A 25,178-nucleotide genomic window follows, 5' to 3' on the forward strand; every position below is an offset into this window, starting at 1 on the left:
GTGTTGCGTTTATATTTTTATTCTGTGTATGTTCCAAGCAATTAGTATGAACCAATGCATTCTTAAACAAGGGGGTTGTATACTCTACGTAAGGGCTCTTCAAACCTGATCCTGGAGACCTACCCTCCTGTAGGTGTTCACTCCAACCCCAATTATAACTGACATGATTTAGTTCATCAACCAGCTAATTATTAGAATCAGGATGGTAGCTCTGAAGAAACAGGGTTTGAGAGCCCTGCTCTACACCAAGTGTCCTTGAGCACCGCTAGTTTTGATGTTACGCTGGTGTTGATAATCTGACAATATTTATCCAATTTTAACAAAGTTCAGAAATTCAGGTTGCTAGCGACCAAGAGGTTACGAGTTAAAATCACATTTGTGGTCACAGTACAATATTTTACAGCAATTGAAATCAGAATAAAGCAGCATACTGTCAATTGTCGAAATTACCCCTTCAAGTTGTTGTATATATTTATTTTGTTTTTAGTAGAATGCTAGGCAAAGTGCAAAAATGGTCAAGAATACATCTCCATTAGGTTATGTTCACAGAACTGGTGGCGCAGCAGGAAATGCAACAAACTTGCTGTAAAACTGGAACATTTTTGCTACACCCCATGCAAAGGGGGCCGGTAGAATGTTCTGCACGCAAGAACAATCATGACCCCAGCCAGAAAGGTTCTCCCTCTGTGTCACAATGGGATTCGATTAAACTATTAGCGTCCATTCCTATATCAATGTTGTGATGACCTAATGATTAGAATTCCAGCCTAAATTATGTTCTTATCCTAACTATGTAAACCTGGCTGATTTCCTAAAAAAAATGCTGTTTAAACAAGTTTTGTTTAGCTAATAAAATGAAAACATTACTTCAAACTACTTTTGGGTACCTTGTTAACATTACAACTTGAAATCCATGTCTTAAACGTTGCTAAGTTTCAGAAATGGCAAAGAAAATATGCCATCTGCTTGACACATTAAAGTTACTTACCTTACAGATCACAAAGTCAGCAATATCCACTCCATTAAAATGCAAATCCGTTTGATTCATACACTGACGTTTGATTCATACACTGACATACACTGACTTGTTTTTGGTCTCATGTTTTTATTTCAACCTGCCATTCCCTTGTCCACTGAAATAATATCATTTCAGTCTAGTTTATTAATTCGACCATTAAGAATAAACAAGCACACAATTTAAAAGCCATACATGCACATTAATAAAATCATTGAGGATAACACACAATAAAGTCTGGGACTTATTTCCATTGTGGTCCTCTTGAGACAAGATCGAACACAGTATGGCAGTGAAATAATAAAACAAAAACAGAAGAACATCTATCTCATCATTCCAGTTACATCATAGGGGTTATTCATATGGGCACAGAGGACATCAAACATATGTTTTTACTTTATTTTTAAAGCTGCCCGGAAAGGATGTTGTTTTTATAGGCAGAGGCAACTCATTCCATTCTGAGGCTCCAGTATACAAGAAAGTACCTTTCCCAGCATTACTCCTGAACCTGTATAAGCACACATCAGCCACACCTGATCTGGTGCTGTGATTGTGTGTGCATCCCTAACATGAGGAAAATAATCACTTATATCTGGGCGCAGGACCATAAGTACTCCTGTAAACCAAACCTAGTCTAATCTGGGACACCCTAGCCTCAACAGGCATCCAGTTTAGTTCCTGAAAGCAGCTCCTGCCTATGTGAGTACGTGGACTCACAGTCAATACTACCCTGATCAAATTATTCTGGGCTATCTGGAGCTTCCCCTTCATAAGTTTAGATAAGCCCCCAAACCAGGAAGTACTAGCATAGTCAAAATGGCATTGAATGAGGGCAGTAGCTAGCACTTTCATGGAGTCCTTATCAAGCAGCTTGGACTTTCTGACAAAAAACGTAGTCCTGGCATTAGTCCTAGCACCTTATTGGCCATGCTCACACCTCCCAAGCTTCCATCAAGGATACATCCCAAGTAGCTAACAGAGGTTTTAGTAGTCAGCACCTCACCCCCTAACCCCACTCTGATTTCAGACGACCTACACAATTTAGGTCTGGATCCATAAATAATTGCTTCAGTTTTCGCCAAGTGCAGAGATAGCTTATTATCTCTAAACCATTTGCTAATGTTAGTAAGCTCTGTGATAAGTATGCTCTCCAACAGTTTTACTTTTGTGAGACACCAGAAGTGTAGAGTCATCCGCATAAAGAAAAAGACTGCAGTAGTCCTCTTATGATTCATTTTTGTGGTTGAATATATATTTTTGTGGTTGAATATATATGTATGTAGGTCCTAGGATACAACAATGAATAATGTGGAACAAATAAATACCATCAAAGGAAACCTTACAACTTACAATAATGAACACCCTGTAAAACAGCTGTGAAAACCAACCTGGCAATATTTAAGATTTTAATACATAAACGTTGATATTTTTTGGTACAGTTGTGTATTTTCACAGATTTTTTGTGGCCACCATAGACTAAAATACTGAATTCTGGTGTGTGGAATATAGAGGAGGTGGTTGCTGTGCAGGTGAGAGGTTCTGCCTGTCACTTGTTCTCAACAGGCAGCCAGTCTCATAAGGGGGACTTGAAGAGGGAGACTGCAAAGTCCAGGCACTGCTGCTCCCTTTGTTCTGAGTGTTTGCAGTGCTAGTGTTTTTAGTTCATCTGTGTATCTCACATATTGATAGAGCAAGAACTGTTCTCTGGGACCCTAGGTCCTAGAGAACAGGGGCTGAGTTAAAGGGAACAGGGGAGTGGACAGAGAAGTAAACAAGCAAACACACAGGTTACACTTTACTGGAAGAACATTTAATGGGATTAGTCCAGTGTTATAAATGGGAGGTATGTACTTTTCACTATCAAAATAAAGAGCGTCACACACTCCATATATAAACTTCAAGTAATTTATTGGGTATTTACCAACTATTGGCATCACTGTGCCTTCTTCAGGGTATATACTTTTCAAACACTTTTGGAACGTATAGCCTACCTCATACTGGTCCCCCGACTCAGAGCACAGAGAATCAGACTGATCCGAACTTGCTGGTTCTGGTAGATGGGATACCTCCTGGGGTCTCGGACAATCGATGGTTTGAAAGTAATTTGGAGAGGTAAATTGTTATAAGCTCAGTATAACTACCATTTCTTGCTTTTTGAAATGTCAACCAAATTTTTTATTTTTTTATTTCACCTTTATTTAACCAGGTAGGCTAGTTGAGAACCAGTTCTCATTTGCAACTGCGACCTGGCCAAGATAAAGCATAGCAGTGTGAACAGACAACACAGAGTTACACATGGAGTAAACAATTAACAAGTCAATAACACAGTAGAAAAAAAGGGGAGTCTATATACAATGTGTGCAAAAGGCATGAGGAGGTAGGCAAATAATTACAATATTGCAGATTAACACTGGAGTGATAAATGATCAGATGGTCATGTACAGGTAGAGATATTGGTGTGCAAAAGAGCAGCAAAGTAAATAAATAAAAACAGTATGGGGATGAGGTAGGTGAAAATGGGTGGGCTATTTACCAATAGACAATGTACAGCTGCAGCGATCGGTTAGCTGCTCAGATAGCTGATGTTTGAAGTTGGTGAGGGAGATAAAAGTCTCCAACTTCAGCGATTTTTGCAATTCGTTCCAGTCACAGGCAGCAGAGTACTGGAACGAAAGGCGGCCAAATGAGGTGTTGGCTTTAGGGATAATCAGTGAGATACACCTGCTGGAGCGCGTGCTATGGATGGGTGTTGCCATCGTGACCAGTGAACTGAGATAAGGTGGAGCTTTACCAAGCATGGACTTGTAGATGACCTGGAGCCAGTGGGTCTGACGACGAATATGTAGCGAGGGCCAGCCGACTAGAGCATACAAGTCGCAGTGGTGGGTGGTATAAGGTGCTTTAGTGACAAAACGGATGGCACTGTGATAAACTGCATCCAGTTTGCTGAGTAGAGTGTTGGAAGCCATTTTGTAGATGACATCGCCGAAGTCGAGGATCGGTAGGATAGTCAGTTTTACTAGGGTAAGCTTGGCGGCGTGAGTGAAGGAGGCTTTGTTGCGGGAATAGAAAGCCGACTCTTGATTTGATTTTCGATTGGAGATGTTTGATATGAGTCTGGAAGGAGAGTTTTCAGTCTATCCAGACACCTAGGTACTTATAGATGTCCACATATTCAAGGTCGGAACCATCCAGGGTGGTGATGCTAGTCGGGCATGCGGGTGCAGGCAGCGATCGGTTGAAAAGCATGCATTTGGTTTTACTAGCGTTTAAGAGCAGTTGGAGGCCACGGAAGGAGTGTTGTATGGCATTGAAGCTCGTTTGGAGGTTAGATAGCACAGTGTCCAATGACGGGCCGAAAGTATATAGAATGGTGTCGTCTGCGTAGAGGTGGATCAGGGAATTGCCCGCTGCAAGAGCAACATCATTGATATATACAGAGAAAAGAGTCGGCCCGAGAATTGAACCCTGTGGCACCCCCATAGAGACTGCCAGAGGACCGGACAGCATGCCCTCCGATTTGACACACTGAACTCTGTCAGCAAAGTAATTGGTGAACCAGGCAAGGCAGTCATCCGAAAAACCGAGGCTACTGAGTCTGCCGATAAGAATATGGTGATTGACAGAGTCGAAAGCCTTGGCAAGGTCGATGAAGATGGCTGCACAGTACTGTCTTTTATCGATGGCGGTTATGATATCGTTTAGTACCTTGAGTGTGGCTGAGGTGCACCCGTGACCGGCTCGGAAACCAGATTGCACAGCGGAGAAGGTACAGTGGGATTCGAGATGGTCAGTGACCTGTTTGTTGACTTGGCTTTCGAAGACCTTAGATAGGCAGGCCAGGATGGATATAGGTCTGTAACAGTTTGGGTCCAGGGTGTCTCCCCCTTTGAAGAGGGGGATGACTGCGGCAGCTTTCCAATCCTTGGGGATCTCAGACGATATGAAAGAGAGGTTGAACAGGCTGGTACTAGGGGTTGCGACAATGGCGGCGGATAGTTTCAGAAATAGAGTGTCCAGATTGTCAAGCCCAGCTGATTTGTACGGGTCCAGGTTTTGCAGCTCTTTCAGAACATCTGCTATCTGGATTTGGGTAAAGGAGAACCTGGAGAGGCTTGGGCGAGGAGCTGCGGGGGGGGCGGAGCTGTTGGCCGAGGTTGGAGTAGCCAGGCGGAAGGCATGGCCAGCCGTTGAGAAATGCTTGCTGAAGTTTTCGATAATCATGGATTTATCGGTGGTGACCGTGTTACCTAGCCTCAGTGCAGTGGGCAGCTGGGAGGAGGTGCTCTTGTTCTCCATGGACTTCACAGTGTCCCAGAACTTTTTGGAGTTGGAGCTACAGGATGCAAACTTCTGCCCGAAGAAGCTGGCCTTAGCTTTCCTGACTGACTGCGTGTATTGGTTCCTGACTTCCCTGAACAGTTGCATATCGCGGGACTATTCGATGCTATTGCAGTCCGCCACAGGATGTTTTTGTGCTGGTCGAGGGCAGTCAGGTCTGGAGTGAACCAAGGGCTGTATCTGTTCTTAGTTCTGCATTTTTTGAAGGGAGCATGCTTATCTAAAATGGTGGGGAAGTTACTTTTAAAGAATGACCAGGCATCCTCAACTGACGGGATGAGGTCAATGTCCTTCCAGGATACCCGGGCCAGGTCGATTAGAAAGGCCTGCTCACAGAAGTGTTTTAGGGAGCGTTTGACAGTGATGAGGGGTGGTCGTTTGACTGCGGCTCCGTAGCGGATACAGGCAATGAGGCAGTGATCGCTGAGATCCTGGTTGAAGACAGTGGAGGTGTATTTGGAGGGCCAGTTGGTCAGGATGACGTCTATGAGGGAGCCCTTGTTTACAGAGTTAGGGTTGTACCTGGTGGGTTTCTTGATGATTTGTGTGAGATTGAGGGCATCTAGCTTAGATTGTAGGACTGCCGGGGTGTTAAGCATATCCCAGTTTAGGTCACCTAACAGAACAAACTCTGAAGCTAGATGCAGGCTATCTCTGCAGTAGACTGCAACTCCTCCCCCTTTGGCAGTTCTATCTTGACGGAATATGTTATAGTTGGGTATGGAAATCTCTGAATTTTTGGTGGCCTTCCTGAGCCAGGATTCAGACACGGCAAGACATTAGCAGAGTGTGCTAAAGCAGTGAGTAAAACAAACTTAGGGAGGAGGCTTCTGATGTTGACATGCATGAAACCAAGGCTTTTTCGATCACAGAAATCAACAAATGAGGGTTCCTTGGGGACATGCAGGGCCTGGGTTTACCTCCACATCACCCGCGGAACAGAGAAGGAGTAGTATGAGGGTGCGGCTAAAGACTATCAAAACTGGTCGCCTAGAGCGTTGGGGACAGAGAATAAGAGGAGCACGTTTCTGGGCATGGTAGAATATATTCAGGGCATAATGCGCAGACAGGGGTATGGTGGGGTACGGGTACAGCGGAGGTAAGCCCAGGCACTGGGTGATGATGAGAGAGGTTGGAGTTGGGACAAAGGAGGTATCAGGGGTATGAAGAGTGGAACTAGGGGCTCCATTGTGAACTAAAACAATGATAACTAACCTGAACAACAGTATACAAGGCATATTGACATTTGAGAGAGACATGCAGTAATCACAGGTGTTGAATTGGGAAAGCTAGCTAAAACAGTAGGTGAGACAACAACAGCTAATCAGCTAGCACAACAACAGCAGGTAAAATGGCGTTGACTAGGCAACTGGGCCGACAGATAAAACAAACAAGCAGAATGGAGTACCGTGATTAATGGACAGTCCAGCGTGCATCAGCTATGTAGCCAAGAGATCAGTGTCCAGGGGGCAGCGGTGGATGGGGCAGGGAAGCTGGACTGGCGAGTGTTATCCAGGTTTTAAAAAACTAACAATGACTAAATAGCTTGTAGCTAGTTAGCTGGTTAGCTTCTGGAGGTTCTTGAGTGTGTTCTAAAAATTAAAAATAATAGTGATTCTGTATCACATTGGGTGAGGCAGGTTTCCGGAAGGTATAAACAAATTAAAAATCGAAAAGAGAATATGGGTAAATATGGGTCCAGTGAGTGTTTGGGACGCGGCGATTCAGACGATTAGCAGGCCTGTGAGTTCGTAGGCCGGGGCTAAACAAGGTAGCAGTTAGTGGACCGGAGCTAAACAAGCTAGCAGTTAGCAGGCCGAATTAGCAAGCAAGGAGATTTAGCCTTTGGGGGACGTCACGATGGGGTGAGTCTGTTTATTCCTCTTCATGCGGTGACATCGATAGACCGGTCGTGGGCCCTGGTATTGTAGCCCAGGAGTATGCTACGGTGGTAGCACAGGTGCTCTGGCCGGGCTAGCTTCAAGCTAAGTGGGTGGAAACGCTAGCCAGGAGTAATCATCCGGGGTTACGGTTTAGCTAGATAGCTAGTTGTGAAGATCCAGCTGAAAAATGTTCCGTTTGCGGTGGGAATCCGGGGATGAAAAATAAATAGGTCCGTTATGCTCTGGTTAGAGTCGCGTTGTTCGAACTGGCGAGAGCTTTCCGAGCTAAAGGTTAGCTGATGACCGGTTAGCTGAAGACCGCTAGCATAGCTGGTGGTTAGCTGGCTAGCTTCAGTTGAGGGGTTCCGGTTCCGAAGTAAATATAAATACTTTAGGAAAAATAGCTACATTGGGTGAGGCGGGTTGCAGGAGAGTATTTGGAAGCTTAGGTTTAGCAAAATGTTTTTACAGAGATATCCGAAGAAAAATATGTAAAAACGAAAAAGAAACGATATATACAAGGGACACGACAGGACGACTTACTGCTACGACTTACTGCTACGCCATCTTGGAACAAAGCATAACATACTTTGTCTATTGGGCTTCACCGAAGTGTAGGGCGTCAGTACTTTCAGTGGTTGACCGTCCAACTGGAGAAGATTGTTGGCTTCCACCGAGGTAACCCTAGGAAGACAGATCAAAATATCAGTGTTAAGGAAACTAAAACTAGCTTCAGGTTATTTTGTGTGCAAATGCAAATAGTTATGAGATTTTTTTTATATTCACCTTAGCAGATGGTGACCCCAGCTAGGAGTGAAAGAGCAGCGAGGTTCTCTTGGTCTCGCCTTCCTTTCGTCCTTCTTCCAAACCAAGTAATTAGCCCGGATGTCTCTTCCTTTACCGACCTTAATGGGTATTGCCTCCACCCACTTGGTAAAGTGATCGGTTGCCGTCAGACACCAGCTGTTGCCATTCCTGGATTTGGTGAAGAGTCCGATGAGGTCCACCCCTAACATTTAAAGTGTTGGAGAAGGTTGCTTTTATCTTATCCATATCTGTGTCATACAGTATGCAGATGTTCATATTTGTAAGGATACTGACACACACATACACACACACACACACGTTCTATAATATTGAACTCTGCTTCGGTCAAATAAAGCAACCATTACAAAACTATTTTATTTATCAGGGCAAGATTTGAATTGGGACACTTACCGATCATATGACATGGTGAAACAACTTTGATGGGCTGCAACTCCAGCGCCACAGTCTTCACCCTCTCAAACTTCTGGCAGACTAGACAGGTACTGACTGACCTTTTTAAGCAAAAAGTGACAAATTGAAACATTGTGTGCTCTCTGATATGACATTCATTGAAATCATAATTTCAGATATAATAGAATGTGATTGATAAACAAAAGGTTATTTCACTTGCCCAGCTGTGCACCTCCTTGACAATTCCCTGTCAGAAGAAGCGTAGGTTGATTTTGGCAATCATGCACTTCGGCGCATGTGACTAATACGATTTGATTTAAAATGGCCAGCATGCATCTGTCAGCACGGCCTCCTTCTCCTTAATAAAAATCACCCTCAGTGTGGCTGGCCATTCTTCCCTGTATGTACATATGATTGCCTAACAAGTTGGAAGAGAAGAGTTGTTGAAATACTAAAGTCTAATTACATTTGCACTGCTGTCTTTCTCTCTACATCTCTCTGTCTGTTTTCCACTCTCTTCCAACCTCTCTCTCACTTTCATCCTTTCTCACTTTCTTCCTCTCTCCCTCTTGCTCTGTCTTTTTAGCGATGACACCTAGTTAAGGGCATTTGGAATTACCGTTAATTGCTTACACCTATCCATTTGATTAGGTTTCACTTATCGCTAGATACCTCAACATGACAGACTTGAACTACTATATGTATATCTAGTAAAATGTAGATGACCAACTAGCTAGATGGAAAATGGTTGTTGAAAAGTGGTTGTACACAGTTAAATCGGTCCAGTTAATTAAAAACTTCTTAAGGATCGGTGTCCCTCTAGCGGGACAACTTCCGGTGACACTAGAGGGTGTGCAATTCAAATAAATAATCATAAAAATGAATGATTTTAAACATTTATGTACATGTGTCTTATATCGACTCAAAGCTTAGTCTTGTTAATCTGTCCGATTTTCAGTAGCTATTACAGCGAAAACATGCCATGCAATTATTATTTTTTGAGGACGGCACCCCACAAACTATTTTTCCACCGGCACAGGTTTCATACATTCATAAATAACGATTAAATATTCACTTACTTTTTGAAAATCTTCCTCTGATTTGTCATCCAAGGGTCCCATCTAGAACATGTAGTGTCGTTTTGTTAGATAAAATCCTTCTTTATATCCCAAAAAGTCTGTTTAGTTGGTGCCATTGATTTGAGTAATCCACTCGTTCAACATGCAGAGAAAGGAATCCGAAAATCTTCCCCTTTGTTTCAACAAGTTAAAATAAATTTCTATTTACTCCTCAGATACCCTAAAATGTAATCGAACTATAATATTTATTTTGGAAAGAAGTATGTTCAATAGGAAACCGATTTTAGCAGGTGGTAATGTCTTCATGGCGCACTCAAACACTAATTTCCAAGATTGTGTCCCTTTACTAAAACTGCTATTTCTTATTCGTTTTTGAAGTTACAAACATTTGTACATAGACTGCTGACACCCTGTGGAAGTCATTTGTTTAGCATCCAGGGAGCTAATTTTCAATATGATATTTCTCTTGCGTATCTAAGAGGATGGTCTCTTCTCTCTCAAAAAAAAATATTCCAGTTGGTTTTTCTTTGGATTTTCTCCTACCATATCTATTGTGTTATATTCTCCTACATTGTTTTTTTAAAATTCTACAAACTCCAAAGTGTTTTATTTCCAATGTTACCAATTGTATGCATATCCTGGCTTCAGGGCCTGAGCTACAGGCAGTTTACTTTGGGCACGTCATTCAGACAGGAAGTGGAGAAAAAAGGAGCCTAGCCCTAAGCTTAACGTTACCCTGAATTGTGAATTTCTCTGAATGTGTCGCCTCTTGTCGATCAGTGGTGCCTTCATAGTACTTCACCTGGTTGGAAAGATAAAAGAACATCTCCTCAAGGGATGCCATTGAAGTGCAAGCTACATACAAACAAAAAGCTACAATAACAGTTAACTAAATAAAACTGTCTGACTAGGCAGGCTGAGGTAAGTCATACAGTAGCTAGCAACGCCAATCTAAAAACGGCTTAACCTCTTGCCCCTACCTGGCACGCAGGCGTCCCATCTAGAGCTCTGGAAATGCAAATGCGCTACGCTAAATGCTAATAGTATTAGTTAAAACTCAAACGTTCATTAAAATACACATGCAGGGTATTGAATTAAAGCTACACTCGTTGTGAATCCAGGCAACAAGTCAGATTTTTTAAATGCTTTTCGGCGAAAGCATGAGAAGCTATTATCTGATAGCATGTAACACCCCAAAAGACCCGCAGGGGACGTAAACAAAATAATTAGCATAGTCGGCGCTACACAAACCGCACAAATAAAATATAAAACATTCATTACCTTTGACCATCTTCTTTGTTGGCACTCCTAGATGTCCCATAATCACTATTGGGTCTTTTTTTGGATTAAATCTGTCCATATATAGCCTAGATATCGATCTATGAAGACTGTGTGATAAACAGAAAAAAATAGCGTTTCATAACGTAACGTCATTTTTTTAAAATTCAAAAAGTCGACGATAAACTTTCACAAAACACTTCAAAATACTTTTGTAATGCAACTTTAGGTATTAGTAAACGTTAATAAGCGATCAAATTAATCATGAGACGAAGTGTTTTCTATAGGGGTCCGTCTTGAAATACTGTCCGTGTATTTCTCAACCAAAATATCCGGTCGGAGACCTGAAGAAAAAGCCTGTCTCTTGTTCGTTTGACCAAGAAACAAAAAATTGGCAAATGACAAGACTGTTGACATCGTGTGGAAGCTGTAGGTACTGCAACCTCAGCCCTATTTAATGTCTTTCGCCCATAACAATGGGTTGAAGCGGCGGATGGATATATTTTTCCACTTTCAGTGATCAGATTTTCCTGCACTTTTCAATGAAACGCACGTTCTGTTAAAGCACATATGTCAGAGTCAAGGCCCGCGGGCCACATCCGGCCCGCGAGAAGGTTTTTTACGGCCCCTGGGATGATCTTGATTTATTATTAGAACCGGCCCGCAGACCGCAGCAAGCCGGCAGCCCGCAGATCTTTTACACGCACCAATACTACATTTCCCACAATGCAACGGTGACGCACCGAGCAGTAGGCTGCTTCATTTCAATATTTATTGGCACAGCAGTTGTCAGCATCACAGTAAAATTAACTTTCAGATACCCATCAAAAATGGCAAAACGGAAGGTGGACACTGAGAACCGGGGTTTCAAACAAGGTGGGAGTCGGAGTATTTGTTCACGGAGGTAGCTGGAAAACCTGTGTGTCTTCTGTGTGGAGAAAGTGTGGCGGTACTGAAAGAGTATAATCTGAGACGACATTATGAAACGAAACACGCGGACAAAAACAAGAATATGGACATGGAACAAAGGCTACAAAAGGCAGAGGAATTAAAACGAGGCCTCAAATCTCGACAGGCTCTGTTCAAAAAAGCCAAATCACAAGGCCAGGCTGCTGTCAAGGCCAGTTTTATTTTGGCAGAAGAGATCGCTAAATCAGCCCGGCCATTTACGGAGGGGGATTTCATCAAAAACTGCATGATTAAAGTTTGTGACGAAGTTTGCCCAGAAAAAGGCAACTCTTTTAAATGTGAGTCTGAGCAGAAACACCATTGCCGAGAGAGTAGACCAGTTGTCCATCAATCTAAAAGAGCAGCTTGTGAAAAAGGGAAAAGATTTCATTGCATATTCCTTGGCTGTGGATGAGAGCACCGACATTTCTGACATTGCCCAGTTGTCAATTTTCATCCGCGGAGTGGACTCCAGCCTAAGCGTGACAGAGGAGTTTTTGGCTTTACGTCCTATGCATGGCACAACTACGGGGCATGATTTGTATGAAGAGGTGTCAAGATGTGTAAATGAGATGGAGCTGCCTTGGGAAAAACTCGTGGGTTTGACAACCGACGGAGCACCTGCGATGTGTGGACACAGGAGCGGACTGGTGGCGAAGATACGGGAAAAGATGCAAGAGGAAAACGCGACAGGTGAGCTGACAGCTTATCATTGTATCATACACCAGGAAGCGTTGTGCGGTAAAGCCTTGAAAATGGAGCATGTAATGAGCATCATCACGCGCACAGTTAACTTTATCAGAGCCAAAGGTTTGAATCACCGCCAGTTCAAGGCATTTCTGACGGAGTTAGAAACGGAGCATGGTGATTTGCCTTATCACACAGAGGTGCGATGGCTAAGCCAGGGAAAGGTGCTTCAAAGATGTTTCGAGCTTCGTGAGGAGATTTGTCTGTTCTTGGACAGCAAAAGGAAAGACACAACACAACTCCGAGACGAAATGTTTCTGTGTGAAATGGCTTTTCTGTGTGACATTACGAGTCATCTGAATGCAATGAACTTGCAGCTGCAGGGTCGGGATCGTGTCATCTCTGATATGTACAGTACAGTGAAGGCATTTAAAACCAAACTGACTCTGTGGGAGACGCAGATGCGGAAAGAAAATTTGAGCCACTTTCCCAGCTGCCAGACCATGAAAGAGAAGCTCTCTACCAGTGCGTTCCCGAGCGCACAGTTGGCTGATAAAATAGGTATGCTTGCCGCTGACTTTCGACGCCGATTTGCTGACTTTGAAGCACAAAAAGCAGGTTGGAACTGCTCGGTAACCCATTTGCTGTTGACGTGGAAAGCTCACCACCAAACCTCCAAATGGAGTTGATTGACCTCCAATGCAATGATGCACTGAGGGCAAAATATGCGGCAGTGGGTGCTGCGGAGTTCGCCCGTTTCCTCCCCGACACAATGCCCCAGCTGCGCATCCAGGCTGCTCAAACGTTGTCTATGTTTGGCAGCACATACCTGTGTGAACAACTGTTTTCTTTGATGAACTTGAACAAAACATCACACAGAAGTCGACTTACTGCTGAACACCTCCACTCAATTCTGAGGATTTCCTCAGCTCAGAGCCTTACCCCGAACATTGATGAACTTGTGGAAAAGATGGGACACCACCAAGTATCACCCTCAACCTCAAACAAGTGAACATTACTGTGCAATCACATATTTAGAGTTTTTACTCAGTTCAAGTTTAAAAGTTAAAGTTTAATATTTGTTTTCACTGCATGTTACTTCTCCTTAAATAAAGTGTTGTTTTTGATTAATAGATTTTTGCACTTTATTTTATTGTATTTCAATCCAATTATATTTTAAAAATATTTCAGTTGAGTGGATGATAGAAAATTGCTATTATTGTTTTTTTCTTTGAAGTAAATTTAGCCCACTTTTGCTAAAATAGAAAATATAGGCTACTGATGGTGCCTTGAATACCGGTTTCTTTCATTTAATGTTCATGTTATGGGGATTTTTATATAAAGGAAATTTGTCTTTTGTGTCTGTTGAAAATTAAAGATTACTGACAGAGCCATAAGAAAATATTGCTTTATTTATCTGATCATATTGGAATATATTTGTTAGGTTTTCAGTAGGTTCAATTAGGTTCACTAGACTATATGCGTCATTTAAAATTTTTTCAATGAACATTCGAACAGTCCGGCCCTCGGCTTGTAGCTAAATTTTTTATTTGGCCCTCCGTCCATTTGACTTTGACACCCCTGTGTTAAAGGCACAGCCGTGATTTAACCAGTTTTATAAACGTCTGAGTGTTTTCTATCCACACATACTAATCATATGCATATACTATATTCCTGGCATGAGTAGCAGGGCGCTGAAATGTTGCGCGATTTTTAACAGAATGTTCGAAAAAGTAGAGGGTCGACTGAAGAGCTTAATTTATTTCTTCATATTTCTTCATCAAATCAAATCAAACATTTTTTTAAATTTATATAGCCCTTCGTACATCAGCTGATATCTCAAAGTGCTGTACAGAAACCCAGCCTAAAACCCCAAACAGCAAGCAATGCAGGTGTAGAAGCACGGCGGCTAGGAAAAACTCCCTAGAAAGGCCAAAACCTAGGAAGAAACCTAGAGGAACCAGGCTATGTGGGGTGGCCAGTCCTCTTCTGGCTGTGCCGAGTGGAGATTATAACAGAACATGTACAAGATGTTCAAATGTTCATAAATGACCAGCATGGTCAAATAATAGTAAGGCACTTGAAACTTATCCCAGTTGAAACTGGAGCACAGTTGAAACTGGAGCAGCAGCATGGCCAGGTGGACTGGGGACAGCAAGGAGTCATCATGTCAGGTAGTCCTGGGGCATGGTCCTAGGGCTCAGGTCAGTTGAAACTGGAGCAGCAGCATGGCCAGGTGTACTGGGGACAGCAAGGAGCCATTATGTCAGGTAGTCCTGGGGCATGGTCCTATGGCTCAGGTCCTCCGAGAGAGAGAAAGAAAGAAGGAGAGAATTAGAGAACGCACACTTAGATTCACACAGGACACCGAATAGGACAGGAAAAGTACTCCAGATATAACAAACTGACCCTAGCCCCCCGACACAAACTACTGCAGCATAAATACTGGAGGCTGAGACAGGGTCAGGAGACACTGTGGCCCCATCCGAGGACACCCCCGGACAGGGCCAAACAGGAAGGATATAACCCCACCCACTTTGCCAAAGCACAGCCCCCACACCACTAGAGGGATATCTTCAACCACCAACTTACCATCCTGAGACAAGGCTGAGTATAGCCCACAAAGATCTCCGCCACGGCACAACCCAACCCAGTGAATCAACCCACTCAGGTGACGCACCCCCTGCAGGGACGGCATGAGAGAGCCCCAGTAAGCCAGTGACTCAGCCCCTGTAATAGGGTTAGAGGCAGAGAATCCCAGTGGAAAGAGGGGAACTGGCCAGGCAGAGACAGCAAGGGCGGTTCGTTGCTCCAGAGCCTTTCCGTTCACCTTCCCACTCCTGGGCCAGACTACACTCAATCATATGACCCACTGAAGAGATGAGTCTTCAGTAAAGACTTAAAGGTTGAGACCGAGTTTGCGTCTCTGACATGGGTAGGCAGACTGTTCCATAAAAATGGAGCTCTATAGGAGAAAGCCCTGCCTCCAGCTGTTTGCTTAGAAATTCTAGGGACAATTAGGAGGCCTGCGTCTTGTGACCGTAGCGTACGTGTAGGTATGTACGGCAGGACCAAATCAGAGAGATAGGTAGGAGCAAGCCCATGTAATGCTTTGTAGGTTAGCAGTAAAACCTTGAAATCAGCCCTTGCTTTGACAGGAAGCCAGTGTAGAGAGGCTAGCACTGGAGTAATATGATCAAATTTTTTGGTTCTAGTCAGGATTCTAGCAGCCGTATTTAGCACTAACTGAAGTTTATTTAGTGCTTTATCCGGGTAGCCGGAAAGTAGAGCATTGCAGTAGTCTAACCGAGAAGTGACAAAAGCATGGATTCATTTTTCTGCATCATTTTTGGACAGAAAGTTTCTGATTTTTGCAATATTACGTAGATGGAAAAAAGCTGTCCTCGAAATGGTCTTGATATGTTCTTCAAAAGAGAGATCAGGGTCCAGAGTAACGCCGAGGTCCTTCACAGTTTTATTTGAGACGACTGTTCAACCATTAAGATTAATTGTCAGATTCAACAGAAGATCTCTTTGTTTCTTGGGACCTAGAACAAGCATCTCTGTTTTGTCCGAGTTTAATAGTAGAACGTTTGCAGCCATCCACTTCCTTATGTCTGAAACACATGCTTCTAGCGAGGGCAATTTTGGGGCTTCACCATGTTTCATTGAAATGTACAGCTGTGTGTCATCCGCATAGCAGTGAAAGTTAACATTATGTTTTCGAATAACATCCCCAAGAGGTAAAATGTATAGTGAAAACAATAGTGGTCCTAAAACAGAACCTTGAGGAACACCGAAATTTACAGTTGATTTGTCAGAGGACAAACCATTCACAGAGACAAACTGTTATCTTTCCGACAGATAAGATCTAAACCAGGCCAGAACATGTCCGTGTAGACCAATTTGGGTTTCCAATCTCTCCAAAAGAATGTGGTGATCGATGGTATCAAAAGCAGCACTAAGGTCTAGGAGCACGAGGACAGATGCAGAGCCTCGGTCCGATGCCATTAAAATGTCATTTACCACCTTCACAAGTGCCGTCTCAGTGCTATGATGGGGTCTAAAACCAGACTGAAGCATTTCGTATACATTGTTTGTCTTCAGGAAGGCAGTGAGTTGCTGCGCAACAGCCTTTTCTAAAATTTTTGAGAGGAATGGAAGATTCGATATAGGCCGATAGTTTTTTATATTTTCTGGGTCAAGGTTTGGCTTTTTCAAGAGAGGCTTTATTACTGCCACTTTTAGTGAGTTTGGTACACATCCAGTGCATAGAGAGCCGTTTATTATGTTCAACATAGGAGGGCCAAGCACAGGAAGCAGCTCTTTCAGTAGTTTATTTGGAATAGGGTCCAGTATGCAGCTTGAAGGTTTAGAGGCCATGATTATTTTCATCATTGTGTCAAGAGATATAGTACTAAAACACTTGAGCGTCTCTCTTGATCCTAGGTCCTGGCAGAGTTGTGCAGACTCAGGACAACTGAGGTTTGGAGGAATACGCAGGTTTAAAGAGGAGTCCGTAATTTGCTTTCTAATAATCATAATCTTTTCCTCAAAGAAGTTCATGAATTTATCACTGCTAAAGTGAAAGTCATCCTCTCTTGGGGAATGCTGCTTTTTAGTTAGCTTTGCGACAGTATCAAAAAGGAATTTCGGATTGTTCTTATTTTCCTCAATTAAGTTAGAAAAATAGGATGATCGAGCAGCAGTAAGGGCTCTTCGGTACTGCACGGTACCGTCTTTCCAAGCTAGTCGGAAGACTTCCAGTTTGGTGTGGCGCCATTTCCGTTCCAATTTTCTGGAAGCCTGCTTCAGAGCTCGGGTATTTTCTGTGTTCCAGGGAGCTAGTTTCTTATGATAAATGTTTTTAGTTTTTAGGGGTGCAACTGCATCTAGGGTATTGCTCAAGGTTAAATCGAGATCCTCAGTTAGGTGGTTAACTGATTTTTGTCCTCTGGCGTCCTTGGGTAGGCAGAGGGAGTCTGGAAGGGCATCGAGGAATCTTTGTGTTGTCTGTGAATTTATAGCACGACTTTTGATGGTCCTTGGTTGGGGTCTGAGCAGATTATTTGTTGCAATTGCAAACGTAATAAAATGGTGGTCCGATAGTCCAGGATTACGAGGAAAAACATTAAGATCGACAACATTTATTCCATGGGACAAAACTGGGTCCAGCGTATGACTGTGACAGTGAGTGGGTCCAGAGACATGTTGGACAAGACCCACTGAGTCGATGATGGCTCCGAAAGCCTTTTGGAGTGGGTCTGTGGACTTTTCCATGTGAATATTAAAGTCACCAAAGATTAGAATATTATCTGCTATGACTACAAGGTCCGATAGCACCTCCGCCTCATTTAAAACAGTAAATTCATCAGGCTTAAGCCATGTTTCAGTCAGGCCAATCACATCAAGATTATGATCAGTGATTAGTTAATTGACTATAATTGCCTTTGAAGTAAGGGATCTAACATTAAGTAGCCCTATTTTGAGATGTGAGGTATCATGATCTCTTTCAGTAATGACAGGAATGGAGGTGGTCTTTATCCTAGTGAGATTGCTAAGGCGAACACCGCCATGTTTAGTTTTGCCCAACCTAGGTCGAGGCACAGACACGGTCTTAATGGTGATAGCTGAGCTGACTACACTGACTGTGCTAGTGGCAGACTCCACTATGCTGGCAGGCTGGCTAACAGCCTGCTGCCTGGCCTGCACCCTATTTCATTGTGGAGCTAGAGGAGTTAGAGCCCTGTCTATGTTGGTAGATAAGATGAGAGCACCCCTCCAGCTAGGATGGAGTCCGTCACTCCTCAGCAGGTCAGGCTTGGTCCTGTTTGTGGGCGAGTTCCAGAAAGGGGGCCAGTTATCTACAAATTCTATCTTTTGGGAGGGGCAGAAAACAGTTTTCAACCAGCGATTGAGTTGTGAGACTCTGCTGTAGAGCTCATCACTCCCCCTAACTGGGAGGGGGCCAGAGACAATTACTCGATGCCGACACATCTTTCTAGCTGATATGCACGCAGAAGCTATGTTGCACTTGGTGATCTCTGACGGTTTCATCCTAACATCGTTGGTGCCGACGTGGATAACAATATCTCTATACTCTCTACACCCGCCATTTTTAGCTTTAGCCAGCACCATCTTCAGATTAGCCTTAACGTCGGTAGCCCTGCCCCCTGGTAAACAGTGTATGATCGCTGGATGATTAGTTTTAAGTCTAATACTGCGGGTAATGGAGTCGCCAATGACTAGAGTTTTCAATTTGTCAGAGCTAATGGTGGGAAGCTTCGGCGTCTCAGACCCCGTAACGGGAGGAGTAGAGACCAGAGAAGACTCGGCCTCTGACTCCGACCCGCTGCTTAATGGAGAAAACCGGTTGAAAGTTTCTGTCGGCTGAATGAGCGACACCGGTTGAGCTTTCCTACAGCATTTCCTTCCAGAAACCGTGAGAAAGTTGTCCGGCTGCGGGGACTGTGCCAGGGGATTTATACTGACGTTACTATCTGTACTTACTGGTGGCACAGATGCTGTTTCATCCTTTCCTACACTGAAATTACCCTTGCCTAATGATTGCGTCTGAAGCTGGGCTTGTAGCACAGCTATCCTCGCCGTAAGGCGAGTACAGCTACTACAATTAGAAGGCATCATGTTAATGTTACTACTTAGCTTCGGCTGTTGGAGGTCCTGACGAATCGTGTCCAGATAAAGCGTCCGGAGTGAAAAAGTTGAGGAAAAAATAAATAAATATATGAACGGTAATTAAAAAGTGAAAACCGTAAAGTTGTCAGGTAGCAAAATAGGTTGGCAAAAAAAACGCACAGCAACTCGAAAACAAGCCTACAAGTTGTGACCGGAAGTTGTGATTCTACTGCCAATATTTGTCTATACCATGACTAACTTCTCAATCTCAGCAGACAGAACAGTCTGTGCATTATTAGTTCATACATGTAGCTACATTGCTTTGTAACAAGACAAACATTTGTGCATATTTTCTTTATATAAAGACAAATATATGGTAAAGAAAGAGTGTTGTCTTTTCAGTCTTCTGAAGCAGCAGGTTGTTATCATTAAAAACACCGTCCTTGGAAAGCAATTCTGAGGTACAGGCTGCATCCTACTTCCTTCGTGACCGCTACGAGGTAAAATAGAGCCAAGCATCCAGCATAGCAACGGATGCTTTGGTTCATTACGTAATCCAGTCAGAATTTTGCAAGTTCTAGTAACATAAGCTAGAACTCATCAAATGCCATTGTGATGCGGGGGGCACTATTTGGCATGACAGGCCCCCAAAAGGCTAGGGCCATCTCTGACTGCATGTGTTGGTATAGATGTGGGTATGCAGACCTGTTAGCCCCTTATGATGAGTTCAGATTTTTTTGTGGCCCCCACCCCCATCAAAGTTGCCCATTGCTGTTTAAAAGTCTGGCTCTTCTCGTTTCCTATATTCCTCGGTACAATGGGGAGTTTTTCTAAACCACTGTTGCCATTTTCCAACCTTTTCTTATCTTGTTACAGACAAGTACAACTTGGCAAAAACTATTGGAAATTAACCTTGGGAAATTGAATCTATTCAAAAATGCCTTTTTTTGTTGTCTTCTAGCCCTCTCAGGTGTGAAAGGAATTGTGAAACAGAAGGTCCTCCTGCATTGCCCCTGCGCGAATAGAAATGTGAGAAAGACAATTATCTGGCAGCTAGAAGAGCATACCATCGTGCTCCGTCATGATGGAAGTAATAACCACACAACCATAGGGATGAGATATGAAAACAGGGTCAGTCACTTTCTAAATGAAGAGAAGGACAACTGTTCGCTGCTCCTCTCAGGCATCACTGTGGCAGACAACGGGACATACAAATGCTCCTTTACAGCCAACGCTTTTGTTTACAAAAAAGTAATTCTACATGTGGCTGGTAAGTCATTTGGTTTGTTTGTTCATTCAGTCATTCAGTCATCGGATGATTTCATTGTTTACTTCCCTTCCTTTTCTACTTAAAAAATGACTCAATTTCAGGCACGCTGTAGTTGATTATCTCCTCTCTCCTCTTCAGCGAGCTATAGTGTCTGTATGGACCTCGTCTCAGACCAGGTTTCGGTGAGTTCCGGAGGGGGAGAGGGGTCGAGGGTGTACCAGTGTAAAGCCTCTGGGGGCTATCCAGAGGGCCAGATTCACTGGGAGCTGGAAGGACATCCTCTGGTGAACCCCTCCAGGAGGGATGTGACCCACCTGGACAACTTTACAGGACTCTACAGCCTGACCAGCAACCTGACCATCGAGCTGAGTGAGGGTGAAACACTGCAATGTGTGGTGGAGAACACAGCCTTGGCCTCCAACCTCACCTCCAGCTGCAATCAAAAGTCTAGTGAGTACAGGAGACGAGTTATACCAGTTATACCAGTATATCATGGTAGTCAGGGTCTGTATTTTCACCACCAGGGTGAATACATTGAATCATTTTGATTTGGGTCTCGGCTTGTACATAAAGTCATATAACATCTGCATGGGAATACATGAGAATGAAAATCTAGGTGTGGGTGCTTGAGGGTGGGGGAAAGCTAGGGAAAGCCCAGGCATAAAAACACAACGGGGAAAATCCTTAACTCTGCTAGAGTGAAACTACAGAGAAACAACAGTATTATCTCTATTAGCATTACCAATGAGTAGAGAACAGTGTTTCCTCTGACTGAACCCAATGTTTGGATAAAAAATGAAGGAGCTGGAATCCACAGTGATGTGTTGACGAGTAAGTCAACAAAGAAAGTTACACTGCTGTGGAATGTTGGGAGGAAGTGTGTGTTTTTGTTGGAAAGCCTTTTCACCACAGGTCAAGTTACACCAAGAGGTCTGACTTTTCAAATTCTTCCTCTGACAGCTTTTTGGCTTCACCTCTTATCTAAAACATGTTTCTGGAGCGTGTCATAGTTTATATTCCCTATTCATATGTTTTCTGTTTCCTCTCTCCTTTCCAGTGCCCCGGGAAGGTAGAGGTCATTATAAAGTAGAGGTTGCAGCAGTTGTGGCTGTCAGCCTGATTGTGTTTTTTATTGTGGGAGTCCTGCTGGTGTTCTTACTAACTAGATGTCGCCGACATGAAAGGTCAACGGTGAGCCTTTCCCCTCATTATTTGCCAGGATTTCTGGACAGTGTTTAATGCTGTTTGGATCTAGAAAAAAACAGTGTCTGGTAACAAACCAGAGAGCAAAGTTCAAAAGTGAATCCATTGTGTTTGAGTTAGAAATAAAACATACTAATAAAATAGTTCTTAAATAGTGATTGAATAAAGTTGTGAATTGAACGAGCATTTCAGACTTTGTGTGTGAGAAATGTTTTTGTTTTTCCCAGAGAGACACAGAGAGGCAGGAAAGAGGCGTGACCCATTCGTTTAATGTGTATGAAGATGACTCTGCCTGAATGTGTGAAGCGTCTCCCCCCTCTGATGCAACAATCTCTCTTCAACTGGCAGACAACAAACTGGAGTGATGATGATAAGAGGAACTGAAACTTAAAATAAGGCCTGTGTTCAATGTAGAACTTGGAGCAACATTGAGCAATGTGTTGTGCCGTCATGTCTGAACTATTCTTTGTTGTGTTATGCAAAGAGGCAAACGGCGCCTGAAAGTGGTTAATCATGGTTTTCCCGAGTTCGCTGACACTGAACTGAACCCTGAGTTACGAATATGATGACGAGAGCAGAGTACAAAATGTGGCCATGGAGACAAGGTTTAGGAACTAAAAGAGAAGAGAAGAACAGCATGATGGGAGAAATGACTGTGGTCAATGGACCGAATGTGAGCTAGACTCAGTGAATGAAGCCCCCCCCCCCCAAAAAAGGGAGCCTGTGAATTGCAATTGTAGAGTTTACTCACTTCTTAAATTACAGGTGCTTTCATATTTCTAAGAAGAGTAACAGCTGATACATGACTGAACAGCCATCGTTGTCTTTATGCGTTTTGTATACTGCATGTTCCTGGTGTTGGTCTAATGTAGATATGTCTGCTCTAAACAAGATATCCCTCTGTAAATGCCAAACCGGTATGGGGGAGCCCCTACTGTGCTTTTAAAACCCCTTATAATGTCACTGGTCACATTATAAGGAAGCTGCAGTAGGAAGTGACTACTTTGCTGAACCATTTGAATCATGCTGAGGATTCAAACAATTTGGTTTTATGTTAGACCAAATTATTAGTTTTCATGTAAATAGTCAATGACGTTATTTTACTTAGAATTGTGAATTTAATTCTCTGAATGTGTGAAGAATTGGACATGTTAATTGCTTATTGTTATGTAGCTTGCTGTGAACTTAGAGACCATGTCATGGGATGACCAATGTCAAGGATTATTCAATTTACAAATGTCAAGCAAATTATCTGGTTACTCCAGTTTAAAGGTCTTCACAGGTCCACCTGAATACTCCAGACCTGACTGGGGACCGGGTCCGAAATGACATTTTTTCGTTCTGGTCTGGGTCGTGTCTTGTTTGATTGTCATCAGGTGTCAGGTCTATGTACAGTAAGCACAGATGATAGACCTGAGTGGACTCAAATGGACCCGACCAAGGCTTTGCATAGCCTATAGAGGGCTTTACATACAATGCCTCCTGGTGGTCATGTTGGAAGACCACAACATGAATTATTCAGTTCTGACAACAACAGCCAAGTGACTACACCAAACTGCATGATAACAGTGGCCAGTGCTGACCCGTCATTTAGGGCAGGTGGGGCTTTTGAGACCCACATTTTTAGAAAAAACATTTTTGGCGGGACTTGCCTGTTTTGCATGTTATATTAGCATTAATATGTGTCACATATCAGTTTGCAAACAATGTAAACACTTCCGTTCAAACGTTTGGGGTCACTTATAAATATCCTTGTTTTTAAAGAAATACAGTATAGACATTGTTAATGTTGTAAATGACTATTGTAGCTGGAAAAGGCAGATTTTTATTGGAATATCTACATAGGTGTACAGAGGCCCATTATCAGCAACCATCACTCCTGTGTTCCAATATAGATCAATGGCTCGTCGGCCATTGGACATAAACATTACACAACAAGTTGGAAATTGCAAATTCAACAATTAGTGGTTTGTAAGGAAGTGAGTACAACCAGGTGATACTTTATACTGATGCATGAATTATGTAATATGCCAGGGAGTTATGTATACTGTAGCTTAGAAAGTAATACTACGTGTGTGGTGTGTAGTAAGCTGTTAGTACCCCATGTGCCTCACGTTAATAATTTGGTCCCTTTTTCCCTCTTTCGCCTACTGTTCTGACTTGGTGGTGCACATGCACATGTAATCTATATCCTGTTTTAGAGTAATTTAATCATAGAATATTATAAGAGCTTTCATTGTCTGCTTATTTGGCCCCGTTATTTATTCTACGGTTCTGACTTGATGTACAAAGAGAATACTGTAAAAATGCCCATGATCTGTCGCTGTATACTGCATGTTCCTGGTGTTGGTCTAATGTAGATCTGTCTGGTCTAAACAAGATTTCCCTCTGTAAATGCCAAACTGGTATGGGGGAGCCCCTACTGTGCTATTAAAACCCCTTAAAATGTCACTGGTCACATTATGAGGAAGCTGCAGTGGGAAGTGACTACTTTGCTGAACCATTTGAATCATGCTGAGGATTCAAACAATGTGTTTTTATGTGAGACCAAATGATTAGTTTTCATGTAAACGATGCCTCCTGGCGGTCATGTTGGAAGACCATGGCATAAATTATTCAGTTCTGACAACAACAGCCAAGTGACTACACCAAACTGCATGATATCAGTGGCCAGTGCTGACCCGTCATTCAGGACAGGTGGAGCTTTTGAGACCCACATTTTTGGGGGGGCTTGCATTAATACGGGTCACATATCAGTTTGCAAACAATGTAAAAAAAGACATGTATCATTGAGTTAATAAAGCCGCATACAAACATGGTCTCTTTTTTTTGTTTTCTTGAGTAAGGCAGCTCCCAAATGCAGGTGTTTCAGCCCAGCTCAGTGCTTTCTGTGGTGGGGAGGCAAGCCAGCAGGTTGAGGTTGGGGGATTATGGAGGCCAGGTCATCTGATGCAGCACCCTTGGTCAAATAGCCCTTACACAGCCTGGAGGTGTGTTGGTTCATTGTCCTGTTGAAAAACTAATGATAGTCCCACTAAGCCCAAACCAGATGGGATGGTGTATCGCTGCAGAATGCTGTGGTAGCCATGCTGGTTAAGTGTGTCTTGAATTCTAAATAAATCACAGTGTCACCAGCAAATCACCCCACACCACCTCCATGCTTTACAGTGGGAAATACACCTGCAGAGATCATCTGTTCGCTCGCACCGCGTCTCACAAAGACATGGCGGTTGGACCCCAGAAATTTGGATTCCAGACCAAAGGACACATTTCCACTGGTCTAATGTCCATTGCTCATGTTTCTTGGGCCAAGAAAGTCTCTTCTTCTTATTGGTGTCATTTAGTAGTGTTTTCTTTGCAGCAATTTGACCATGAAGGCCTGAATCACCCAGTCTCCTCTGAACAGTTGATGTTGAAATGTGTCTGTTACTTGAACTCTTGGGCTGCGATTTCTGAGGCTGGTAACTCTAATGAATGTATCCTCTGCAGCAGAGATAACTCTGGGTTTTCCATTCCTGTGGCGGTCCTCATGAGAGCCAGTTTCATCATAGAGCTGGATTGTTTTTGTGACTACACTTGAAGAAACTCAAAGTTATTTAAATTTTACAGATTGACTGAAA

At 43.1% G+C, this 25,178-nt stretch overlaps 1 protein-coding gene across 3 annotated transcripts in view; it reads left to right on the plus strand.

Moving 5' to 3' along the window:
• LOC127931087 (CD276 antigen-like) overlaps positions 1-25,178 on the plus strand; it is a 42,368-nt gene that overhangs the window by 10,594 nt on the left and 6,596 nt on the right. For 2 of the 3 annotated variants that reach the window (XM_052522316.1, XM_052522317.1), the window contains 4 exons: positions 20,047-20,355; positions 20,494-20,805; positions 21,413-21,546; positions 21,786-24,377. In XM_052522316.1, the coding sequence (XP_052378276.1) occupies positions 20,047-20,355; positions 20,494-20,805; positions 21,413-21,546; positions 21,786-21,854 (824 nt within the window). In that variant the 3' untranslated portion in view covers positions 21,855-24,377. Of the gene's footprint in view, positions 1-20,046; positions 20,356-20,493; positions 20,806-21,412; positions 21,547-21,785; positions 24,378-25,178 lie in introns of those variants that run through there. The other variant, XM_052522318.1, reaches the window with a different exon arrangement.

Source organism: Oncorhynchus keta, chromosome 7, assembly GCF_023373465.1.
Source record: "Oncorhynchus keta strain PuntledgeMale-10-30-2019 chromosome 7, Oket_V2, whole genome shotgun sequence".
In the NCBI taxonomy this organism is placed as follows: domain Eukaryota; kingdom Metazoa; phylum Chordata; class Actinopteri; order Salmoniformes; family Salmonidae; genus Oncorhynchus; species Oncorhynchus keta.